At 36.0% G+C, this 13100-nt stretch overlaps 4 protein-coding genes across 5 annotated transcripts; 1 reads left to right on the top strand and 3 right to left on the bottom strand.

The window, feature by feature from the left end:
• The first annotated feature begins 3384 nt into the window (after positions 1–3384).
• On the top strand, positions 3385–6447 carry LOC113759411 (F-box protein At3g07870-like). 2 transcript variants are annotated; one of them, XM_027301985.1, is made up of 2 exons: positions 3385–3605; positions 4687–6447. In XM_027301985.1, the coding sequence occupies exon 2, from the start codon at positions 4710–4712 to the stop codon at positions 6072–6074; it is 1365 nt and encodes a 454-aa protein (XP_027157786.1). In that variant the 5' UTR covers positions 3385–3605; positions 4687–4709; the 3' UTR covers positions 6075–6447. The 2 variants fall into 2 exon arrangements, with proteins under 2 accessions (XP_027157786.1, XP_027157785.1); XM_027301984.1 differs by having other exon boundaries at positions 4683–6447.
• An 89-nt stretch (positions 6448–6536) lies between these two features.
• On the bottom strand, positions 6537–8283 carry LOC113760519 (protein STRICTOSIDINE SYNTHASE-LIKE 13). The gene is made up of 4 exons (XM_027303133.1): positions 7916–8283; positions 7327–7611; positions 7026–7193; positions 6537–6936 (listed from the first exon to the last, which is right to left on the bottom strand). The coding sequence occupies exons 1-4, from the start codon at positions 8281–8283 to the stop codon at positions 6537–6539; spliced, it is 1221 nt and encodes a 406-aa protein (XP_027158934.1).
• Positions 8284–8783: 500 nt separating this feature from the next.
• On the bottom strand, positions 8784–10199 carry LOC113764186. The gene is made up of 3 exons (XM_027308273.1): positions 9958–10199; positions 9777–9864; positions 8784–9456 (listed from the first exon to the last, which is right to left on the bottom strand). The coding sequence occupies exons 1-3, from the start codon at positions 9974–9976 to the stop codon at positions 8847–8849; spliced, it is 717 nt and encodes a 238-aa protein (XP_027164074.1). The 5' UTR covers positions 9977–10199; the 3' UTR covers positions 8784–8846.
• On the bottom strand, positions 9978–10765 carry LOC113759311 (protein SENSITIVITY TO RED LIGHT REDUCED 1-like). The gene is made up of 2 exons (XM_027301877.1): positions 10305–10765; positions 9978–9990 (listed from the first exon to the last, which is right to left on the bottom strand). The coding sequence occupies exons 1-2, from the start codon at positions 10763–10765 to the stop codon at positions 9978–9980; spliced, it is 474 nt and encodes a 157-aa protein (XP_027157678.1).
• Positions 10766–13100: the final 2335 nt, after the last annotated feature.

Raw genomic sequence — 13100 nt, 5'->3', positions numbered from 1 at the left:
CATATTTTGATATGCATAAAGAGTCTTACAATTCCAATTATCAATTACCTGATTTCTATTTTCACCTAAAGATTATTCACAAAGATTTGCAATTTTGCTTGCACGCATCATTAATTTCGATAGACGCAATAATTAAGGTATCCAATGCACATTAGTAATAGCAATTGTCCCCTCTTTCTCTCTTTAAGTGAGAGGTGTCGAACTTAAAATTTCTCATTTGCAAACTTCTATTCTACCATCCAACCCATCTCTCTCCCACTCCCAATTGTCCTTTCTCATTAACTTCTCGAAAAACTTTTAATATTCAAATTAAGAGACTATTTACCGAACACAGGAATAAGAATTATGTACAAATTCAATTAATTAAACTTAGTAGCACAATTTAATCTATAATCTGAGATGGTTTTTATAACTTTCAAAATACCTATTTCCTAATATTTGACGTAGCTTAATGATGGTTTCTTCTTTTTCGCTAATATTTGATGTAGCTTAACGATGATTTATTCATAAATCCTTGAGAATCAACTTGAGACATCAAAGTAATGAGGTGTAATATTCTGGCAAAAACACAAGTAATTGTCAATGCTTGAGCAGTTGGAAAAGATCCTTTGCTTTGGAGGAAGCCAAAGGGATTTCAGCCAGCTAAATTCTACACTACCAAAATAGATAAAAAGGAGACAAAGGACATATACTGGACCTTTGTTCTTATACTAGGGATAATTTCATAAACCTCCCATGAGATTTTGACAATTTCACTTAACACTTCTAAGGTTTCAAAAATTACACATATCTCCCTTGCTCATTTAAAATGACAACACTAATCTTAACATTCTAATAAATCTCTCTTGCATGCCATGCCTATACAAAAGTATGGGTTTTATAAACTTTTGTTTCTTTTTCCTTCTTATTAATTTCTCTTATATTTCATCTAAAATTTCGAAATAACTATCAATGTTGTCCCTAATCTCTATCTGATTAAACATTTAACTAGTAACATTTTTGATAACTTTTGAACTCCTTTATTCTTTGTATCAAAATCAACAATAACTTAAAAACAAATGATCCAAATTCACTATCAAACTATAGTAGTTTTACCACTGAACTAGTCCATAAACTTTAAAAAAAATCAAGATAATATTTTCTTCTCTATCTTAAAAAGGATCCATATCCCCAATAAAAGCATTATAAAAACTAGCCTATTATAGCAATAGATTTATTATTATATTTAATTATTAAACAACAAATATTGACACGAAAAACTTGATACTCATTCCTTTTGTAATTATGCCAAATTACTTTACAAATGTTTAGAAGAATAAATTAAACTTTATAAGACAAGGATATTTTAGAATATTCATTAAATTTTTTACACTACTTTAAGGTTTGGTTATAAAAGCGTCAAATCAAGGGATGTAAGTGTAAATTTTAAATTTTTGATGGAGCTAAGTGAAATAGTTAAAAATATCAAGGAGATTTCTGAAATTATACCTTTATAGTACTATAGTCTTTCGTTTAGAGAAGACAAAAGCAAACTTTCAGTTATGGATATTTTCGTACAGGAATCTGCAGAACACAAACAATTGCGCTGAAAGATTTAAAGCTCCCATATCTCGATCTCATTTCCCGAGGTGCGGTTATTGTCTTGTCCCTCAATATTTTGCCTATTTAGTCCTTCAACCCTTTTTTTTTTTTGTTTGCGTAATAAATAATCAAATACGTAGGAGTATATAAATTTTGGGCGCCAACTAAACCGAGAGGTAATTTTGAAATCAAACAACAACTATGGACTCTGATTAATTATTCTCGCTATTTATTCAATAACATTTTCAACCAATACTAATGTAATATAATGGGTTTGAATGCACAACGAATCATTAGTCTAAAATGTTACAGAAAAAGAAGCGCTAACTTTCTTTTTTTTTTATGATATGTGCGTATATGACTTGAACATGTGTTACACAAAATTGCAGAAAAGTGTATACAAAATTAAAGAAAAAGTTAGACATATTTTACCTGTCCGCCGTTATTGGAGCAAGAATATCCTGACATCTTGCAATGTCGTTCACAATTCTTGGCCGGCGTTTTCTCAAATCATTTTTGCAACAAGCAAATAGTGGTAGGACATGGCAGTCATCTCCGTTACCTCATGACACCACCGCAGTAGGTGGTTTCAACCTACCACGAGTGATTGTCTTTAGTGATTTTTAATCGAGTTAACTTTTTATACACGGATAATGTAGTGACTTTTTTATAAAATAAATTACATATAATTCTCTTGTGATTTTGTATAATGTCAGATGATTTTCTTAAGGTTTCAAAATAGTCATATATAATCTTGTATAGATTTATGTAAGATTGAAAATGGAAGAAATGCACAGTCAATAACAGTAATTATATGAGATGCGCTCCAAAAGTGCCATGTAATAATACACAAAACTATAATTTAAATTTGAATTCATATTATATAGTATATAAGAAAAATTGTACACTAAATTTAATTTCTATCCGTGGACAATTGTTGGATGTAATAATTGTAATTTGTGCAGCATCCTTTAGGAGTTTCAAATTGTATAGTCACAATTTTGTATTAGAAAGTGGCCAGATAGCATGACTTGCTCTCATCATCGCTTTAGTTCTCTTTGTAGTGACGCCTAATGATGCTTTCATGCTCTCTTTAGTGGTCCAAAATTCTAAAGATGGAAGCGCCTTTATTAGCTAAAACGAAACGGTATTAGGAATTTTATAAAAAAATTATGTCAATTGAACAATAAACAAAAAAAAAAAAGATAGTTTGTGATACATTTTGATGTACTTGCCATGCACTTTGATTTTCTTGGCAGAGTTCGTAGTGTTTTTTTTTTTAAAAATTTTTTCGGGTTGATGAAGAACGTAGAGATTTTTTTCAACGAGTGGTCTAGTTTATATATTTTTGAGGAGACATTCATCGCATTTTTTTTTTTTTCCTTCAGTGGGGTATCCAACTGCATTGGCAACCGACTAGTCCTCCACTGGGCCCTGACCCCGCACCACCAAGAAGGAGCCTAATGAGTTGATCCCACAGCCAGCCGATCTGCACCTGGGGTGCATTTATCGCACTGTTAGAGTACAGATTTTTTTACGTAAGTATACTAGGTTTTGATGAATACAGGTATCATTAGTGTTCAAGAGTTCTCAACTCTTTGGACTAGGACCGTTTGAAAAAAAAAAAAAAAATTCCCCTAGGCTCATCCATGATCCATGCCCGAACCTTTCCAGGCTGATTTCTAGGACCCAATGAACCAAGCAGTTTGGATTCAAAGAATCGTTTGGGGCCTTTAAAGAAATTACAAAACGAGGCCCGGGAATATATGAGTTCCGTGTAGAACTGGAATTCATAGCCTCATACTGCTTTTCCTCGTGCCTTCGCTCTTCTTTATAACTGCTATTCGGTGCTTATTCACATACCACTATGTCCAAAATTCATCCCAATTCACCTCCCCTTTCAAATCCCCAAAAAAGGGAAAAAAAAAAACAAGTGAGTTTTCTCCAATTGCAGAATTTGGTAAAAGGGTTTGTTCTCCAGTTGAATAGTCTCTGCGAATTTTGATTGATTCACGCTTCAATCGGTACCCTCTGTTTCTTTAATTTCATTCTCATCGATAAAGAATGATCATGGCATTTGAATTCTCAGTGATTTTGGTTTTTAATTTTTGTAGAAGCTAATTAGCTGTGAAATTGAATTGGGTTGCTTGTGTTTTGTGTTACTACTTGAAAACTGAAGCTGATTTGAATATTTGAGGTATTTTGAGTTGCATGCAACAATCTCTGACATGGAATGAAAGGTTTAAATTAAGTTAGACTAGTTTAAAATGTCAGCAGGGTGAAAGAAAGCTTCAGAAAATAGAGGGGGAAACGGGAATTCCAATGAAACAGTAGTTCATGGGTAAATATCGTAAAGATTAATCATTTTGTTTGTGGGATTATTGATTCTTGGTATTTGAGCTTTCCCCATGGTGCTGACAGCTAGGAAAAGTTAAAACTGAGAAGAAGGGACCAAAAAAAAAGGAAAAAATGAAAAGAAAAGAAAAGAAAAGAGAGAGCTAAATGATTTTATGGCGGTCAAACTGCCCAGATTTGAAGCATGCATGCCCTGTTTTATGGCGGTCAAACTCCAGGAGTATATACATCAGCTTTGGACTTACTACCACATACTTTTGGGGTTCAAAGTGAATGGTTAAATTCCAGCATTTTAATTCTCTTTTAGATTTATGTATAGAAACTTGATTGTTGTTATTAAGTTTAGAATTAATTAAATGGTGCAAATTAATTGATTTTTACATGCTTTTCACGTCTGTTTTGTGTTGCCTTGATGTATTCAAATAGCTGCATTAGCGTCTTGATCTCCTCTGTGAACTCCTCCTTACTGGATAATTTTCAAGTTTTTCGTTGGAGTCTGGCTCGTTTGTATTTGCATATAGTTTGTTTGCGTGAGAATTTCTATTGTTCTGATTATATGGGCATTTGGGTGGCCGTCAGTCTAGCTTCATCTTTTTGATGCTATAGAAATACATATGTTCAATTGGTTGCTTGTTGTCAAACAAGAATGAGCTGCCAGTGTTGTTGACAATGGGTTGAATTTATACTTTCTTTTCTGAAAATCTCAAGGGCCTTGTACTAATTTGGGCTAATATATCTTCCTCTAGGTAGGTAAGACGCCTTAAATCTGGAGAATGGCCCTGACTGGAAAGAAAAGGAAAAGGCGACTCGAGCAGCTCCCTGGTACTGGAAAAAAGAGTGGCTGGAACTGGATTGAGCAGTCGGAATTTGAAACAGCAGCAGTGACCCTCTTTGTAAATTTTCCTATACTTGAACTCCCTGTCAACCTAATTTATGATATACTTTCCAGACTTCCATTGAGGAGCATTTGCTGTTGTAGACTAGTGTGCAAAACATTCCTTGAACTCCTCGCACAACCTTATTTTGCCCAACTGCACCTAGCAAAGACTTCTCTCACCACAGTTAGCTTGGCTCTTCAGAAGAATATATTCCAGCAGGGGCTTCTTTGCTTCCATTTGCTCGACATTGATGAGGTCTCCAAAGGTGCCCCTTGTAGCACGGCCTGTCATCATGACATTTGTCGTGCTCGCAGTCCATCCCATCCTTGTCGTTCGTTAACTACGCAGAATGCTGATTTCTACTTTTCTGCAAGGGAAGCTGTTATAGTTGGATCATGTAATGGGCTGCTCTGTCTATATTATGCGTTACAAAACGCTTATGTCATTTTAAATCCTATTCTGGGCGAATATGTGGTTTCCGGTTGTCTGCCTTCATCAACACCGGCCTATACATACATGAACCATTCCGGATTTGGCTTCTGCCCAGGCACTAGGCAGTATAAGATTGTTCGATTCATGTGTGTAACATATGTTGTTGGTTCCTTAGTATTCACACCTGAAACAGAAGTAATGGTAGAGATACATACACTGGGCTCGACGTCCTGGAGAAAGATATACAATGTTCCTTGTCCCAAGATTCAGGGATCATTTGATCCTCTTCTAAATGGCTGTTTTCATTGGATTACTACTAGTTGCAATCCTTCTGACTTAATTTGTTCACTGGATTTGGAGAAAGAATGCTTCAAGCATCTTCCAACACCGCGTCACTTTAGTCAATCGTATGTCAACAAAATCTCCTGGATTACGGTAGGCATACTAGGAGGATGTCTCTGTCTTTGCTATGTTTACGAGGATAATCTTTTCGAGGCTTGGGTAATGAAAGATTATGGTGTGAAGGAATCATGGACGAAAGATTTCAGCATCACCATAAACTTCTATTCTGGCTTGCGCTTGGAACATTTGAACCGCCCCATCAAATTCCTGAGCAACGGGGATCTGTGGCTTGTCTCCGACAATTCTGTAGTTTCATACAGTCCTCGAGCAGGAACTTTCAAAGATTTTAAGGTCCTGGAGCCCTGGGTCACCGAAGTTGTTGTCCACATTCCGAGTTTCATATCCCTCAAGCATGCATTACAGGGCAATAATTTGGAGGTGAAATATCTGGGAAGGGCGAGGCCGGCAAAGATATCAGTGATTTGATGTCCTTCATCCCCCGGTTCGGTTGAAGAATTAAATCAATACTCAGAATATCTCCATGACAATATGCTCAAAGTCACTATCAGTGATCTAATGCTTGCTACCGTTTCTTATTAGAATCAATCAACGGGTCATCAAAGGTAGATTGGCATCTTGGCAAAATGTATGTAATATAGCCAATAGAAGAGGGTGGTGAATTTGGAGTTCTTTATAGATTAGATTAGATTTGATTTGATAATTAATTATTGAGAAATTTTATTTTATGATAGCGATGATGAGATCTTAAGTAATTTATCTTGGCTTTGTGACTTTAAAGCTAAAGAAATTGGAACTAGAAGTGTCCATTTATCCAAGGATAAAAGTCTTTTTTTTTTTTTTTTTTGGTGTTGAAAGTTCTCACATTATCAAGAGCTTAACACAACTGCGCCTGGACCAAGAGGCGGAAAGTTTTCTGAAGTTTTGAGTTCAGGGGTAAGGGATGGTGGCAATGTGATTGTGAACCACAGTTCCAATCCACAATTTTCCGTTCAACTCTCTCACTTCACTGACTAGCTTCATCACTTTGCCTTTTCTGTCTTCAAGAACATCCACAATCTCTCCTTTCTCGTTGAAGAGTGAGATCACGGTGTACATCTTCATCCCAACCATCCTGGCCAAGTACCGCATTGGAATCGGTAACCTGAAATATACGTTTCTCATCCAGGGATTTCGAATCAGAGTCTCCTGTACCTTCGTTCGACAACAATCTATTGCCACCCAGAATTCCCCTTTCTCATTTATCCTCACGTTATCTGGGAATCCGGGAAGGTCTGCAACAAGCTCCCTGCTGCCTGATTTTGGACCCTCCAGCCACAGTTTCATTAGCCTGTCATGCACGAAGTGTTAATGAGTTTGTAGGGTTTCAGTTACAGGAAGGGAAATTTTACATACAAGAATTTTAGTGGCCTTACTAACCTGGAATTGGTTGTTTCAGTGTAGAGGAGAAAGGTATGGTCTTTAGATAATTGGACTCCGTTAGCGAATGCCAGGCCATCCAAGACCACATGAGTTGTTCCAGTTGGAGGATCATATCTTAGGAGTCGACCGGTAGATTCTCCTTCCAGTAGTATGAAGAAATGCTTTCTGCATTCAGCAGGGTGTTTAGTGTTCAATCACATTTAAACAACAAAAAGTTCATTTAGTGCACATACAAATTATAGTCATCTTTTATTTAGTTAAAACAAAAAAAAAAAATTGCTGGATCTGCTGAACTTACACTCTATTGTATCTTGTACTGGTGTCAGTGAAGAAAATGGATCCATTTTTATGGATGTCGAGATCGTTGGCAAATAGAATGGGCTTGCCTCCCACCTGAGTTGACAAAGGAGTGGCAATTCCTCCTTCAGGCCCCACTACCAGGAGACCAAAGTAAGCATCTGCAATGTATAGCTTCCCAGTTTGTTTATCAAACCTTAAGCCAAGGGGTCGGCCACATTTTGGCTCATCCTTCCATTGCTTGCTGCTTGTTGAATCTTTTCCTTTAGCACAGAGTTTCTCAGTCCTTTCAAGTGAAGGTCAAAAATTAGCACTTAGCAGGGACAAATCCTAAATTAATTAGTTAAAACTAATTAGCATAATCAGGTATGTTATTTGCAGAGGTCAATCCTTGATCATATTACTCCTGCTCAGATGATAATCTTGACATGAACTAGCAGTTCATATTTGCACTGTTAAGCATTAAACTAAATGTATAGAGAACTGATGGTCAAGCTTGAAGAAAGAAACATGTTTCCTAGGTTCTTTTGCTGCAGTATTATTATCTAGTGTGACTTAGTCAATGCTGCAGATGTTACCATAAAGCTTACCAGTTACGAGTTACTAATGCAAATGTTTCCCATCCTGCATCTTTCCCCATCCACCTTACAATGCGTCCATCAGCCAGACCAGTGTAAGGGCCACGACCCAGGATATCGAACTCCAAAGACTCGGGTCCAAAAATTTCATCTACAAATTCCAGATTCCCCTCTCCTAGCCGGCTCCTGTTGTCTCTAGGCCAACTCTCCAGGACTTGCTTGTATGGTGCAACATCATTTTTCACAGGCCTAAAATCAATCCCTCCTACAGGACTTAAATCAAAAGGGTCCATCACTAGGAACCCTACAGCCAGAACAAGGAACAGCAGATAAGGATGCTGCAAAAGCAGCTCATCTCTGAGTTGGATTCGCTTCTCCATGTTGAAACAGGATCGATAAATTTGACTATGTGTGTATGTGTGTTTTGTCTGCAGGAAAGGAGGAAGAAGGGTTATGAGGGTTAAATCATGAATGACGATGATATTCAATTTTCCTATGAATGCATGCTTTATCTGTGAAAGCATATCGGTTTAGGGATAGGTTGCTGGTTGTTGATCATGTCCTTGGCATTGGTTGTTGAAACTTTTTGTAGTCAGTACAACAGCAGAGGTAATCTTTCTTTTCTGGGGAAAATTCCAGCCCATTCTTTAATCATCCTGCCCTACTGTCTATTATTTCACATTTCTCATTGGTGTTGAAGTGATCAGCAAACAGCTTTATTTAAAGGTAAATGAAGGGGTTCTCTATCGCATAACCATGAGACTGACAAGCCAGATTCATCCACAATTCATTATTTGGCTGTCACAACTTAATTGAGGAGGAAACAACTGATAATACCCTTTTAACATTTTTATTATATATGATACCCTTTGGATTTTCCAACTATATATTCTGAGTTCAAAATATATAAAAAAGAGTCAAACATAAAAAAAATGCCCAAAGATTAATCCACTAATTGTAAGCTCTTAACAAGGTTATCAACATCCTCTACATCTTCAGCATTTTGGCCTGCCAGATAAACATGGTTGCCTGACAAAGCGCCTTTCTTTGCCAAGTTATTAGCAACCAAGTTTGCTCCTTCATAAATATGATAAATGACTGTGTGGAACTCCCTGAGCAAGTCAAGTGCTCTGCTCAGAGATTCATGAACTTCTTCTGGAATTTCGTGTTGGCGTTTGTTAGCCCATTGAATGACCCGAATATCATCTCCCTCCACGATCAAATTTCTTGTAACCTTAGGGATCTTTAACAGCTCTGTCAGTCCAAACATCAATGCCTCAACACAGGCAGTAGTTTGATCCACTTTGCCAAGAGCACCTCTATATATCAGTATAGGTTCCTTAGAGTCATTGTGACAAATGCCACCAAAACCACCAAGATTGTCTCCATTATTAGAATTTCTTCCTCCAAAATTCAGCTTTATCCATCCCCTTGGAGGTGGGCTCCAAGAACACCGGTACCTACGGGGACCTCGATATGCTCCATTCAGACCAGACCAATCCTCTTTGGGTGCATCTTCTGTAAAAGGTTCCCTGAAATACTCTTCTGTACACCTGTAAAAAAACATATTTATAAATACCGTTGTTAGCATCATGAGGCTAGAGTAATACTCAGATGTAAGAGCAACTCGAAACCACAAATATTCACCAAGGTTTAGAACAACAGAAATCAGTTCATGTCTTAGGGTCAGGTTTATTCATTGTTACACTCTTATCAACTCCAGATGGAAAAGGACCGCCAAAGATTCATAAGAGGATAGCCAGTTTTTATGTGTAGAGCAACAACTCTGATGCAATATTAATTAGATTGAGCAACTAATTATGGATTATTTCTGAAAGCAAATTAAACTGCTTAAAAGGATGACGATACTTACTTGTGCTCCCAGTAGAAGTCAGTAGGCTCAGTCATGTCTAGCTCCCTTCGACGTTCTAACCGAATTTTTGAGAGTTCCCCATCCTCATCTATTCCAAACAGAAATTTGCGTTTATAATCAAATCTTGCAAATACAAGTGCAAGTTCATTCCTTGAAACCAAAGAAAGAAGAGGAGAAATACCTGGTATGAGCGTCTCCATATCAAGTTGAGAATCTACCTCAAAAAAGTGGAAAGCGAAGTTGTCAAAGATGCCATCATAGACACTACCATAATTTAGTTCTATGAATATTTCCTTCGTGTGGTTCTGGATGGCATATATAAAATCAACTGGGCAACCAAAAAATTTAATTTTGGAATTTTTGACCGTTCGGCATCGACTACTACTTTTTGAATCAAAACTGACGCCCAAAATAATGAGCTGATTGATCCGAGATGGGCACCAATTCGCCCCCAGCAATTCACCCACCATATCGATTTCGGCATGGGGCATGTAAAAGAGTGTGGGTTTCTCAACTTTCCTTCTGCACCTTTCGTTGAGTGATAGAACTTCACATCCTAATTCTTTCAAGACAAGAACGTCTGCAGGGGAGAAAACGGGATCGTACACTTGTATCCTCTCAATCCACCAGCAAAAATCTTGTTTCAGTAGCAAGGCAATGGCTAGTTGATGGTGAGGAGAGAAATTAAACTCCAAGCCACCTAAACCATAGATAACCATCTCCAACTGAGAATGATTAGGCCCCAAGACCCGCTTGAGTTGGCTCTGGAATGCATCTCCTTTAATCTGCTCGGTTAAATTGGCGTAAAATTTTGATTCTTTGACTTGTTCCATAGCAATTCTGATCTCCTTCAACAACCTCTGGGCTTCATCCTCGACCGAAAGGTGGTCGTACAATGACCTAGTTGCCTTGTCAACTTCATCATCAATTTCCTTCGGTTCGAAGGATCTGATTTCATCTCCAGCAAAATCAACCCCTTCAGTTGACATTTAATTTATTGCTAGACGTACACCAAGTAAAGCTGCTGGCACCACAATTGTCAGAAGTTGCAGTCCCGCCAATGAACTAAATATGATCAGCAAAATACAAAGTAAATCTACAGAGTTAATCAAGTAAATATAAAGACTTAATCTTTAGCAGGGAGGAATCCGAAAGTTGGGAGGTTTTGTTTCCATTATTCACTTAGGAGTCGGAGTTTTCTGACTTTGTTTGGCAAACTAAGGGAAAAAAAAAAAACCTTACGATTCACAAAAAATGCTAGATACATTAATGTGCAAACTGGTATTCGATATCAATTTTTCAGTTGATTATTATTTCCTCTGTTTGATTATCATTTTATGTGATTTTGGCAAAGCTGGTATCTAACCATGCAGCATTGTTTGCAACGCAAGAAAGAAGTGGAAAAAGTCTACTTCCGTCGCCTTTCAAATTAGGGTTAGAAGCATTAAACCCCTTAAATTTTATCCACCCTTAGTTGCAGTTTGCTCCCCTCAACTCAATAAATAGGCACTTTGTTCCCCTATTTTATGTTTCAGGACAAAAGTATCCATTCCATAATAAATGTTACTTTATTTCATTTTTTTCTCCTTTTTTGTCTTTTTCTACTTGTCTTTCTTCCCATCTCTCATGTAATCCAATAATTTCTGTTCTTTGCAAATATTATCCATACGTTAATTTTAATCTTTTTAAACTTATTCTTTATTTATTTCTATCTTTCTTGCTTTTATATATTGAAAATAATAATTATCATAGGGTCTGTGCCATGACAAAGTATGTTATCTATGCACATAAAGTATTTCAAATATTATTTAAATCAACACATCTAGAGTTTAGAATACAATAATTTTTAATAACAATAGTAAAAAATTCAAATCATAATAACATAACAGTTAATAAACTATATAAAAAAAGAAACTAAAAATATCAGTTATTTTATTTTTTTGAGAGATACCTTTATATATTAAGTAATTTAAAATTTTAGTTTACTAATATCTTTTTAAATAGTCGAATTGCTAGAAATATACATTTTTTGATTATGACAGATATATACGAGTTTTTTACGCTATATAGTTTGTCTTGAATTTTCTAATAGTATAAATGGAAAAAGCAAGAATGAAATTGTAAGTTAGTCCTTAAATTATTTTTCTAAAGCCAAAATAGTCCTTAAACTTTATTGTGAGTTAGTTTAGTTCCTCAATTATTTTTATGAAGCTATAGTCCTCAAACTTTATTATGAGCCAATTTAGTCCCTCAGCTATTTTACTTAAGCTGAAATAGTCCCTCACCTTTATTTACGTGGCTAATTTGGTCTTTATTTGGCTTATTCATCCAATTTATCAATCTTTTGCACTAACAACCGGGGGCAAAATAAGAAATTCAGTTATTACCCTTATTAAAATAATAGAAAAATAGATATTTGTCAAAAAAATTAAAAACAAAATTGAATCATATAGAGAACAAATAAAATTATAGAGCTTCTTATGGATAAAAAAAAGGAGTTGATGCAAAAAATTTCATGATCCAACATAGTCCATTAAATGGATAAAAGAGAAAATCACACAACAACAGTATGTAAAAAGTTGGAAAAAATGTGTTGTTATTATGATTACTTTTTAAAAAACAAAGTTGAAAAGAAGCTCAACTTTTTTTATTTCGATATGATTCAATTTTGTTGTCAATTTTTTAGCAAATATCAGTTTTTTATTGTTCTAATAAGGGCTATGATTGGGTTTCTTATCATGTCATTGGTTGTCAGTGCCAAAAGTTGATGAATTGGACAGATTAGCTAAATAACGACCAAATTAGCCACGTAAACATAGGTGAGGAACTATTTCGCCTTAAGAAAATAGTTATGCTGTTAAATTGACTCATAATAAAGTTCAAGGATATTTCAGCTTTTTAAAAATAGTTGAGCGACTAAATTGATTCAAAAGAAGTTTAGGGACTATTTTGACTTTAATACAATAGTTTAGGGACTAAATTGATGTTTTGCTTAAAAAAAAAAAGCCTTCAAAAAGTTACAATCCAAACAAAACCTTAATGCACACATGCAAGCCAGAAAGAGCAGGAGATTCCCGCATCTTTGTAGCTTGGTTCGCTCACGAGCTCGACTTGTCCAAAAGTTCTGATTCTCCTGTACCAACCCCGACCTGTAAAACCGTAAGTCGATAATTTTAGCTGTGAAAGGGGTCCTCGAGGAGCATATGCCTGCCTAAAATAATCCCAAAATTTCATTTCCTGCTAGATTCCTGTACTCCTACACTCTCTTACCTTTTGTCTTCTTTTTTTTTTTTTGGCTCAAAATGTCACTTTCATTAGATAATT

The sequence above is a fragment of the Coffea eugenioides genome, chromosome 2 (genome assembly GCF_003713205.1).
Source record: "Coffea eugenioides isolate CCC68of chromosome 2, Ceug_1.0, whole genome shotgun sequence".
NCBI classification, from domain to species: domain Eukaryota; kingdom Viridiplantae; phylum Streptophyta; class Magnoliopsida; order Gentianales; family Rubiaceae; genus Coffea; species Coffea eugenioides.
Note: the sequence above shows the minus strand (reverse complement) of the source record. Positions and strands in the feature narration are given on the sequence as shown.

What these genes read in the sequence shown, in the direction of transcription:
- LOC113764186 (XM_027308273.1), bottom strand. An exon ending in GACTTCTACTGGGAGCACAA is followed by an intron (nt 9,457 to 9,776) that starts GTAAGTATCGTC and finishes GTTTTTTTACAG; the next exon opens with GTGTACAGAAGAGTATTTCA.
- LOC113759311 (XM_027301877.1), bottom strand. Translation starts at nt 10,765, where the DNA reads ATGTCAACTGAAGGGGTTGATTTTGCTGGAGATGAAATCAGATCCTTC.
- LOC113759411 (XM_027301985.1), top strand. Translation starts at nt 4,710, where the DNA reads ATGGCCCTGACTGGAAAGAAAAGGAAAAGGCGACTCGAGCAGCTCCCT.
- LOC113760519 (XM_027303133.1), bottom strand. Translation starts at nt 8,283, where the DNA reads ATGGAGAAGCGAATCCAACTCAGAGATGAGCTGCTTTTGCAGCATCCT. An exon ending in GCATTAGTAACTCGTAACTG is followed by an intron (nt 7,612 to 7,915) that starts GTAAGCTTTATG and finishes TTCACTTGAAAG; the next exon opens with GACTGAGAAACTCTGTGCTA. An exon ending in AGTACAAGATACAATAGAGT is followed by an intron (nt 7,194 to 7,326) that starts GTAAGTTCAGCA and finishes TGCTGAATGCAG; the next exon opens with AAAGCATTTCTTCATACTAC.